At 41.6% G+C, this 11,409-nt stretch overlaps 1 protein-coding gene across 1 annotated transcript; it reads left to right on the plus strand.

Annotated features, from left to right (window-relative positions):
* Positions 1–250: 250 nt before the first annotated feature.
* On the plus strand, positions 251–8,844 carry pgm1 (phosphoglucomutase 1). The gene is made up of 11 exons (XM_023394507.2): positions 251–592; positions 2,833–2,995; positions 3,208–3,351; positions 3,640–3,765; positions 3,935–4,125; positions 4,811–4,965; positions 5,096–5,211; positions 5,318–5,453; positions 6,167–6,350; positions 6,735–6,869; positions 8,069–8,844. The coding sequence occupies exons 1-11, from the start codon at positions 347–349 to the stop codon at positions 8,156–8,158; spliced, it is 1,686 nt and encodes a 561-aa protein (XP_023250275.1). The 5' UTR covers positions 251–346; the 3' UTR covers positions 8,159–8,844.
* The last annotated feature ends 2,565 nt before the right edge of the window (positions 8,845–11,409 follow it).

Consider the following 11,409-nt stretch of genomic DNA (forward strand, 5'->3'; position numbering starts at 1 on the left):
TGTGGTTGGTTGCAGGGGGGGTCAAAACCTCAGCATCTCTAAAGTCTTCTTTAGACCTCAGCATTTTTTCACCTCAGTACAATAATGTTATGTATTTCATATTTTTCAATCCCAAAGACGGAGCCAAAAGTTATAGGAAATAATAATAATCTATCCCATGTTGTTGAGTGTAAAGAAATCCTACATGGGCTCTACTTGCCCTTTAAACTGAGAAGGCGGGTCTATGAAGGGGGGAGTCGTCCGCTGTGTATGTGTGGCTACTCTGACACTGCAGTCGGCTCCTCCTCGGGTCAGGGACTGCGGATCACACAGGGCTGCTAATAGGTGCGCTCACTGGGGTTTGAAAATGGTGAAAATAACGAAAGTGAAGACCAAGCCGTACACGGACCAGAAGCCCGGGACAAGCGGTCTGAGGAAGAGAGTGACTGTTTTCCAGCAGAACCAGCACTATGCGGAAAACTTCATCCAGAGCATTATCTCTGTCATCGAGCCCGCTGAACGCCAAGCCGCCACTCTGGTGGTGGGAGGAGATGGGAGGTTTTTCATGAAAGACGCGATTCAGTTGATCGTTCAGATTGCAGCTGGCAACGGGGTCAGTAGAAAGAAAGAAATACTGTCCACCTTTGCTTTTTCCCCGTGTGTGTGTAGCTAACTAAGTTAGCTAAAACACCCCCAGTGCAACAGACTCTTACGGAATAACTTGTCAGCTAGCAAGTTAATGTCAAGCTAGCTATTGAGTTAGCTGTCAAGTTTTACTCTGCTGTCCTTTATATTATATTTTATGGTCTGTGGTTAACGTTAGCTACCAGGAGAAACTTAACTAGTCAATACCCACTGTAGTTAATTCTGAAGCGAATACACGCTAATAACTCACTAATAACATATAATACATGTAGCTAACATTATCGTAACGTTAATGATATTGAAGTTGAATTGTGGTTCACGTTAGCCCTGTTCAAATGTTTGCTGGGGTTTCAAACGTGTTCAGTTCAACATTTCACAATGTAACGCTAAGTGATGCAATCCTCTGAAATGAATGACTTTCAGTTAGCTAACTAATATCAATGGTGCATGCCCTTACAAGCACGGTTTAACTGAGACACTGGTGGAGCAGGCATTGCATTCCTCTGCTTATTATGCTGTGATAATTGATATTGGCCTGGACTCTGTGTTTGTGAAAGGCCACTGATCGATTCTCATGAGGTCCACAGCATTTAGTGGACCCTCCACGTTCATGTTAAAATAACAGGTGTTATCAAGACCCGTCTGGATTTTCTTGCACTGTCTCCGGTGCCAGCTTGACCGCGATGATCTTTTGGATAAAGTGCATGAAGGAGGTCACTTCCAACTATTACCTTTGACATTTACATGCTGACACGACAGCATCTTTGCTCTAGCCTAAAAGATTGAAACCTTTTTTTGGATTTCCACACAATCTCAAGTGTTGGTCATGCACAGTTTTCAGTGTTGTAAAAGGAAGTATGATAAGCTGACGTTGTGTTGTTTCATAATAACTGTGGTGAGATGCCACTGGCTGCCTTCACTCTGATGTTACAGCCAGCAACGATTTTAGGCGAGCAGAGGGGGCGTGACGAGCAACGTGCAGCCAGTCACGTTGCTCTGCATATGTCTGTAGCATAGATGGGAACTGCGCGGTCAAGAGCAGAAATGAATGAGTAGTACATACAGTACGTTTGCGTTTCATTTGACATCTATAGATATTAATCATCCAGTGCTTTTATCCCAAATGCAGCACCCACAACTGCAAACAAAAAGGAACCTCATCACATTTGGCAAGGGTGTTGTTGTTGCTGCCTAGACTGAGGCTGTGACCTTTCTCATGAGATGTCCCCGGTGCAGTTACTGCAAAGCAGCTAATGGTGAATTCAGGGTTTTCTTCACTGATGCAAATAGGTTCAAGTTGCACAAAGCTGTTGGATATGTTTTGCAGTTTCTCCGCAAGTGGCTATTGTTAGGAAATGAATCAGTGAGGAAACTATCATGTACCAATGCTGCCCAGACATAGGCATTGCTGTTCCTATGTTTACACGAAGCAAACAGCTGTATGTTTAAATAGACAGAGCTGTTGGACTAAGATAGCGACAGGAAGATAAACAAATGGTATTTTTATGTAACCTCTTCTGCAGTAAATTTAAAGGTTTTAAACACTTAAGAAAAGCACAAGTCAATTTACTTCATACAATCTGCAGCTAACAGAAACAAATCCAAATCAAATTGATATTTGCTGTGACCAACTTTTGCCTATACAACTGCACCAATGCTCCTAGGTACACCTGTGCACAGTTTTTCAAGGTACCTAAATTGTAGGTTGTTCCAAGCATCTCTGAGAGCTTGCCATCATTTTAGGTTCTTGCCACAGATTTAGACTGTCTCAGTGTCTTCTGTTTCTTCATGTAATCCCAGACTGACTCCATGTTGTTGAGATCAGGGCTTTGTTGGGACCATACAATCTATTGCAGGACTATTTGTTCTTCTTGTTGCTGAAGATAGTTCTTTATGATGCTGGCTCAATGTTTGGAGTCGTTATCAGGCTGCAGAGCAAATTTTGGACCATGTAGGTTCCTGCCTGATGGTATTGTGTGATGGATAGGAATCTAAACATCTAAAGTGCCAAAAACCTTTGCACAGTACTATATGTGCTGAGAATAACATGTTTACAGTGCCTGTACATTCAGCTTGGCTATCCCTGCCCTTCAAATTAAACTGCTATTGTTTTTGGATTAATCTTTATCTAGTATCTCCCTCTGTTTCTCCTTTTGTTTGCGAGTCTATGGATGTTTGCATTAAAAGCATATGTGTTCCTGCCTGCAGATTAATCACCTGGTGATTGGTCAGAATGGCATCATGTCCACCCCAGCAGTCTCCTGTGTGATCCGCAAGATAAAGGCAGTTGGTGGCATCATCCTCACAGCCAGCCACAACCCAGGGGGCCCCAATGGAGATTTTGGCATCAAGTACAACATCTCCAGCGGAGGTGAGTTGAGACAACATTATACTCCCAGTTGTCACATGAGCTCACAGGCGTAATGCTCCTCTACCAGCTATGTTGCACTGCAAGCAGTGAAGGGAAATGTATATAGTCATTTTAAGAGCACTGTTTGACTTGGGCACACTATTCGCATTTGCTACAGTGTATTTGTAAGGATATAATCCCTAACCATCCGCTCTACCTTTCTCTCTCCCCAGGACCTGCCCCAGAGGGCATCACAAACAAAATATTTGAAATCAGCAAAGGCCTGCAGGAGTATCACATCTGCCCAGAGCTGAAAGTGGATCTGTCCAAGATTGGCAAGCAGACCTTTGATGTGGAAACCTTCAAGCCTTTCACAGGTACATTCACATGAGGAGTCCTACCCTCAAATGAAAGATAAACAGTTTATAGCAGTTCAATAATTCCTTTGTTCAAGGTTGAAAATGAATACAAGGGACTTGGAATGTGATAGCAAATTTTGCTTTTAAATATGATCTGGTCATCTGAAATAATGAGTGAATGCTATTAAATTGTGAGACCTGTTAACTAATGTGACCAGTGTGTGATAAAAATTAGTTTGCTACACAAAGCTCTTGATCATGTACTGCTATCTTAATTTAGTTCTGTTTCCACTTTATTTGTCTCAGTGGAGATTGTGGACTCTGTAGAGGCCTATGCTGAGATGCTGAGGGGCATCTTTGACTTTGCTGCACTGAAAGAGCTTCTGTCTGGAGCCAAACACATTAATGTCCGACTGGATGCTATGCATGGAGGTATGAAACGGCCCAACACAGGCTTTTGTGATTTCCAGAGCATCACAGGGTAAAGGAGCTTCATGGTTTATACTTTAGTACAAAGCAAGATGGTGGAGAAGTGTCCAGTTTTTTTATATCTCTAGAGAGGTGTGATGGCCCCTTTTAACGACACACTCTCTCCCTCTAGTGGTTGGACCATATGTGAAGAAGATAGTCTGTGAAGAGCTGGGTTCTCCTGCCAACTCAGCAGTCAATTGTGTCCCTATGGAGGACTTTGGGGGCCACCACCCTGACCCCAACCTGACCTACGCTGCTGACCTGGTCAAAACCATGAAGGGAGGAGAATATGACTTTGGAGCCGCCTTTGATGGTGATGGTGTAAGTCAACTTTCTCTCCAAGGAGGGTGATTTTATAGCAGTTAAATCAGACAGTATATTGGGGGGAGGTGAGAGCATAGTTATGAAAGTTTTTAACTGAAATTTAATCAATGATGTCAGCTCACATAAAATGAATTTAATAAACTCTGTTCTATAAGTTTTTAATTTTAGTTTTTTTTTCTTTTTAATAGACTAGAGTAATAATGGGCCTGGGTCCTGGGGTGAGGCTGAAGTGAACTAATTTTGACTTTGGCACAGCCTTTAACGAGGACAGCAAATGTTTTTAGTCAGCAGTTTTTCTTTAGCTTTCCCCCAAAGAACCGTTCTCATATTTTGTGAAAAAAACAAGTTTTAATATGGAACAGTATTGGGTTATATGATTAGAATTATACTAAATCTGGCGTCCTTCTGCTCCCTTCAGAATTCATAATGAGAGATAAGGAGTGGTTTTTACATAATGTTTTTTGTTTTGGATTTTAAAATACTATAGAAAAAAAAACTCATGAAGTTAAGCATCTGAATCTTTCTCAAGAAAACTCCAGAAGGGCTGGCACAAGTTAACCTACTGAACAAATATTTATCACAGTTCAGGAAACTAATTCTTGTAAATTAAACTAAATCATGTCTGCTCTTTGTGATTGTTGACCCCGTTCCATCTTTCCCACTTTTTTTATCCCCTTTTCAGGACCGTAACATGGTGCTGGGTAAACATGGCTTCTTTGTGAACCCCTCAGACTCAGTTGCTGTCATTGCTGCCAACATTACAAGCATCCCTTACTTCCAGAAGACTGGTGTCAAAGGACTGGCCCGCAGTATGCCCACCAGTGGAGCCCTTGACAAGTAAATACCGTGTGACAAAATGGATTCTTTAAAGTTTTCCTTCTTGGGTAAACTGAAAAAGTCTGAACTCCCTTGAGTTACAGATACATTTTTACTTATGTGGTTTATTGTGTGTGCCAATCTGTTTCAGTGTGGCTAAAAATCTTAAGATGCATCTGTACGAGACTCCAACTGGCTGGAAGTTCTTTGGGAACCTGATGGATGCTGGAAAACTCTCACTGTGTGGAGAGGAGAGCTTTGGCACTGGTGAGTAAAAGTCATCAGATTTGTGTAGCCAGAACTCCAGTAAGAGAAAGTAGTGCCCCTTACTTACTCACTCACCCCCTCTCCTCTCCCTCTGCTAACCAACCAGGCTCAGATCATATCCGCGAGAAGGACGGCCTGTGGGCGGTGCTTGCATGGTTGTCAATCTTAGCCACCAGGAAACAGAGTGTGGAGGATATCATGAAGGATCACTGGCAGAAGTTTGGCAGGAACTTCTTCACCAGGTCAGCACTGAACTGTGTAGAATGGTGTATGACATGTGGGCTTGAGTCCCACAAGACAAGTGTTTCAGGTTGTCAGTGTAAAAAATGTTTTTAATACTTGCTCGTTCCAGGACTTGGTTTTTTTAGCACCTACAGGGATGATGTGGGTTGGTCAAATTGTACTCTGCCGCTGTCTAGTGGCAAATAAGAGAACTACAGCACATGAAAGCCCGAGACAGTTGATTCATGTACACTCAGTTGCCATTTTTTTAGGAAGGTAGGTTTGTAGTGCTGTTGAATTGTATTGTGTTCTATTAGTGCATTACAGTACGTCAATGCATGAAGAAATAAAAGCATGTATGAGAATTTCTAATTCTGCATTTTAAACTACAGGTCTCAGTTTACTGATGTTTCTGATGTGGAAAAACCTATATCTGGCCATCTGCTTAATATGGGTGTCGAACGACATGGACTGGTCAAATAAAACCCCTAAATCACACAGGCTGGAGTGCGAAGCTGAGGAAAGAAGCCCTACGCTTGGTTTAATAATGGGAACGATCTTTTCTATAGCAAAACTCTGTACTAACTTCCATTGAAGTGTAGAATTATCACTCCTACCTCTTCAAATTAAACTTGAAGTGTTGTGCTGTGACCAAAAATCTGTAATTTTCTGATGCCAGTTTGCTGGCAGATCATATTTTTTGCATCAACCTAATTTCAACTTTCCATTGCAGGTACGACTATGAGGAGGTCGACTCAGATGCTGCCAACAAGATGATCAAGGGTCTGGAGACAGCAATGTTCGACCCATCCTTCAAAGGAAAGAAGTTGTCGTCAGGTGATAAGACTTACGAGGTGGCTATTGCTGACAACTTTGCCTATACCGACCCTGTTGATGGAAGTGTGTCCAAAAACCAGGTAAGCAGCCGACAAAGCGGACCTCATTACATATGGATCCTGTGCTCCCTCATCTATCATCAGACGAAACCCATTTCTTAAATGAAAATGTTTTTAGTGTCCACCTTCAGTTCAACTAAAGCATTCTTGCGTATTCCTACTGTAATTAATCGTTAGTATTTTGAACTGATCTCATCTTTAAAAGTATAAATGGTTGAGTTAATGTTAGAATTGACTGAAAACCTAATAAAGTTATATCGCTATAGTGGATAATGCCCAATGAATAACTCTTAGCATGCAACCATGTCACATTGCACCTAATACATTCTACCTCCACATGTTTTCCTGTTACTGTACATTTCCATTTATCATCATCTCTCCTCCGTCTTTCTCTCACTCTCGCAGGGCCTCAGGATCATCTTCTCCGATGGTTCTAGGATTATTTTCCGTCTCAGCGGTACAGGCAGCGCGGGGGCAACTGTCAGGCTCTACATAGACAGCTATGAGAAGGACCCCCAGAAGATTTACCAGGACCCACAGGTCAGGACAATAAGGAGTCATTCCAGCCAGCTAGATCCAGTGAGAGAAAGATGTAGACAATGAAGTCATCAAATAGGAAAATAAATAGCCATGGGACCAGCAACAGTTTTTCTCTTCTTTTGAATATTTTCATATGTCAAAAATCACAGGAAAAGAAAAGAAAGGATACCCACCTAGGTAACAGTTTCTACAGAACTGGTCAAAGTTCATATCATTATATTATTGCCATTGTCAAAACCAAACTGAGCTTTAAGGGGCTTTAAGGCATGGGCCCCCATACCCTTCTTGCTGGGTGGAATGATCTGTAATGTGCAGCCAGCTTGCATCGGGTGGAGCTCCCCAAAAAAACGAGTTCCAGAGCCTATATTCAACATGGGAGATGATGGAGATGTTTGGCCAAGTCTTGAGTTATAGCAGCTTATCAGGGCCACTATGAAAAGAGCATAAGGGAAAAATAAAGAGTGCGAGGTTCCAACGAGACACTTCATAAAGTTGTTTTGACTGGTGTGGACAGGGGGTTGATGTAGAACAAGAAAGTGAGACAAGCCCCAAAAAAAAGTGAATAAAAGTTCCACTCAAGCCCTTTATCCTCTTCACTGCTTACACATCTTGGATGAACGGATAAGCAGAAACATATTGCTTCAGAATCTTAACTTGACAGATAAATGTCCACCGGGTTAATGGTTCAGTTGGCTGACTTTGGGTTAGTTTGATTTACACACCCAGAGGGTTGCATTTTGATAAGAACAGGTTTAGAGAAGAGGAAGCACCTCATATTTCAGCCAAAAAAAAATTATTTTCTGATTTCGCTATGTTTTTCTCATCTCTGGCTCACACCCTGGTTGAGAATCACCACCAGAAAATGATTTCACTCTGGCAGATCTCTGGTTGGACCAGGTCAGGATAGTTCATGTTCCTGCTCATAGTTTTGAAACTTAGATTAGCTGTCATCTCAAGGGAAGTGCATGACCAGTTCGTTCAGATGATTGCATCATTTACATTTAGTTTTTTCCTGAAGCAGCTTATCTCGAGTGATGTTTTTATACTTATTTAAAGAAAATATTTTAACTTTGATCCTCCAATCACCTGCAGGTAGGGCTATAAAAAAGCGAGTATGTTTTGGAAGATATGTGAGGATGGTATGACCTGAACAGGAAGTCATTATATGTTCTGTGTGTTTATCTTATCTCATCGTCCAGGTCATGCTGGCTCCCCTGGTAGACATTGCCCTGAAGGTTTCTCAGCTCCATGAGAAGACTGGACGCACCGGCCCTACTGTGATCACATGATTCCTCTGCCACAATGCCTTCACTCACCCTCAGCAACGGGATACCTCTGCTCTCTTGGGGGTGAAGCTGCCCTTGAATGCTGTCTTGGCTTCGGTTCCTGGCCCTCTTAAAAACAGAGCTGGATGAAAAACTGAAACTCAACATCCTGGTTGAATACCAGAAAATTTATGAGGAGCTCTCGATTTACCTCACACTGAAAGTTACCCACTGCCATCGTCTTCTCAAAACACTGGAAAAAATCTGCCTGAGCAGTCAAATTATTTATATTGTCACATGTCGAGTGATGTGTCTGGCAAGAAGAGATTTTGTAGTGTTCAGACAAATTCATGAAAAAAGATTTGGCATTAGTAACAAGTGAACTTTTGTCACATGTTAATGACATTTATAGAAAGCAAAATGAATCGAGTGTGCCTCATGTAATTTCTGTTCAACTACGTCATTGTCCAGATCCCTGAACTATATCATTAAATGCAGAAACCACCAAACTGTCCATAAATCAGCAATTTGGGGCAACCTCACCCCTCTCCTGCCACTTTTCCCTCACTGACCTGGTGCCTTCCCCTTCCTCTGTTCTCCAAAACCACCAAAACGGCCTCTTAACATGAACCGTGAACCATGAACCACAGCTAAAGCCATGAGAACTAACACATCCACCATTAATAAAAGAACCTTACATAAAAGAAGAACTGTGGTCATGTTTTAAATATGTTTTTGTCTTTTTTTTTTTTACATTTCTGGTTCCACAATATTTAATGCATTTAACTAATCTGCAAACATCTGTCAGAGGCACACAAACGCACAATAGGCTTAAGTATTTATAAATACTGTACCTTTCCGTCAAGAAACCAGCTGGTGCTTGACTAAGTGTCAGGGCCAGCTGCAATTGCTTTAGCAGACCTGGGTTTAGGAAACTGAGCATTCACAAGAGAGACTGAAACAAGAGTGTGTGGGGTGGTATTAATAATAGCTTCTTTTCAGCCGGGAAATTATTCTAGGTAAATGCACAGATCCTGTCCTGTAGTGAATGAGCCAAGTCGTGGGACAAGGTTCCAGGAGAATAAAGTGCTTTGAAAAAGTTAAAGCCTCTCTGAAAACATTCCTGAGGCAGGCAGAGAGGCAAAAGCTGATGAATTATCTCACTCCCTTACAGGTTGTCTTGTGTAATGAGATAGTCAGTGTAATCTTGATTAACGATTAGCGTTATAAAGTGTCAACAGGGCAGGGAATCCCACAGGCTATATCTAAAGACAAACGGACAAGAGCTGAAACAGATTTTGATATTTTTTTGGAAAGGTTTTGAGATGTAGCTTTTCACAAGGGGAAAGAGTGAATGATGTTTGAAGCAGCTTGGACTGTGTGAAACTCTACAGGTACTGGACTGGTGTCAACTTTTCCCACACAAAATTCTCATATCTGGACTTAAATTGGCCACAATTGAGTTAATAGGAGTGATGGTGGAAAATCATGTGTGTGCTCCATGTTTCTCTGAACTCGAGTGGGAAAATTGGCCTCAATCACAGATGGCACATTTCCCGCCAATTTCTGTCATGTATGTCAGTGTCATTCATGCTGACCGGCACAATCGGCTCTACCTGTTTGCAGTAATCCCCCCAAAAACACATGGTAAATAGTTAAAGTTCCTGAGCTGGAACTAATTGGCCAATCAAGTTGTATTTTCTCGCAGATATCTAAAGAGTGTGATGTTCAATGACATTATGTTACAGCTGACTATTACTCCTATTTTACATTTCCTGCGATTTACTGGCACAAGCTTTGAGACACACATTTCAAACAGCATCGTCGACTATTAACAGCTCGATGTGAGTAAATGTTTCCAATCCTTTTATCTGTGTTTACATTAAGATTGCGGACAGGGCTTTTAGGGCCTGTTGCCAGCCTTCAAAGGTCCGGTCGGTGGTATTTGGGATATGAAACTGCCCAAAACAGTTTCTCCCCATTCCCTTAGGGGTCACAATAACAGGGTGGAAACGTTTTCATGCTGCATTGTTCAGACCCTGTCAGGCTAACATAGTGCAATGCATAATGTGTTCCTCTTGTTCGGCCTGTAATGGCTTACAGGCCGTATTTGGATTGGCTGTCATTACATCAGGTAATCACAATAAGGCTTACATTAAGCTGGCCTGGTCCACAGCTATTAGATGTCCAAATGGCTTTCTCTGGAGCTGGCATGGAGCCGTGTGTTTTTAGAACGGCCTGTTCAATGCTCGCTTGCAAGATGAGGGCAACGTGGTGGACAAAGACATCATTCTTTAAGTCCTCAAAAAAGGACCTTGGAAAGCACAGGCACCGTCCAAGTTGGTTTCACTCCTGGTTCTTACGGTTCTTAGGCACAATTTTGTGTCTCAGATGATATAATATTAGAGTTAGGAGAAGTGACACGGCTGCATTAAATAATTTTATCCCACTCTCTTCCACAATTCAACTCCCATTTAATATCATCACTCAAAAACTTTAATGAATGTCGTATTTTATATTGTGTCACCTTCAGAATGCAGCCAATGAAGATGTAGCTGCTATATATAGCTGCCATACAACACTGTTCTTGTGGGCCATTGGGCTTTTGGGGGTCCAGTTCAGGCTCTCAGCCTAAGACAAGGAGGAATAAGTACAATTAGTTGGGCTACACTCAAACAAAACACTGTGAGTGTAAAAAACAAAACAAAAAAAGAAACAAATTAAAAATTAAATGGTCGGACACATAATCTCCAAATGAGGCCTAAAATAAATACAATAAACTACACAAAACAATAATCGCCTGAAATACAATGCCACCTATTTGCAACTTAAGCAAAATAAACTACATAAATCAATGTTACTTGTGTAAAATAGTCAGACATGTAGCTGCAAATTAGAAACAAAATAAATACAATAAACAACACAAAACAAAATCACTCACATGGGATGGTCAGTCGTGATCTAGAGGTTTAACCACACTCACAACACACATTCAAACTACTAAAACGGCTCAGGCTAAAGGGGAATGATTTAGGCCCACAACAAATTATGAAAAGACCAAACAATCCGAAGCGAAGCCAGCTTTAACTAAAGCTGACTAAAGCAGCAGCCAGAGTCACAGCTCTCCAGTAAAGCTGTTAAACACCAACCCAGGCCCACGGTCCCTGTGATGCATGATAAAACATTGAGTTAAAAAAGCAGAATGAAAACTAAAGATATAAAACTGGTGCGATACAGGTCACGTACCAATAAGGCAGAATCTGTTGACTCTGTGC

Source organism: Seriola lalandi, unplaced genomic scaffold (genome assembly GCF_002814215.2).
Source record: "Seriola lalandi dorsalis isolate HSWRI2012SDOR001 ecotype SW California unplaced genomic scaffold, Sedor1 jcf7180002054949, whole genome shotgun sequence".
Classification (NCBI taxonomy): domain Eukaryota; kingdom Metazoa; phylum Chordata; class Actinopteri; order Carangiformes; family Carangidae; genus Seriola; species Seriola lalandi.

Coding starts and splice junctions, on each gene's coding strand:
- pgm1 (XM_023394507.2), top strand. CDS start 347: ATGGTGAAAATAACGAAAGTGAAGACCAAGCCGTACACGGACCAGAAG. Junction 6,351..6,734: donor GAAGTGTGTCCAAAAACCAG/GTAAGCAGCCGA, acceptor TCACTCTCGCAG/GGCCTCAGGATCATCTTCTC. Junction 6,870..8,068: donor AGATTTACCAGGACCCACAG/GTCAGGACAATA, acceptor CTCATCGTCCAG/GTCATGCTGGCTCCCCTGGT.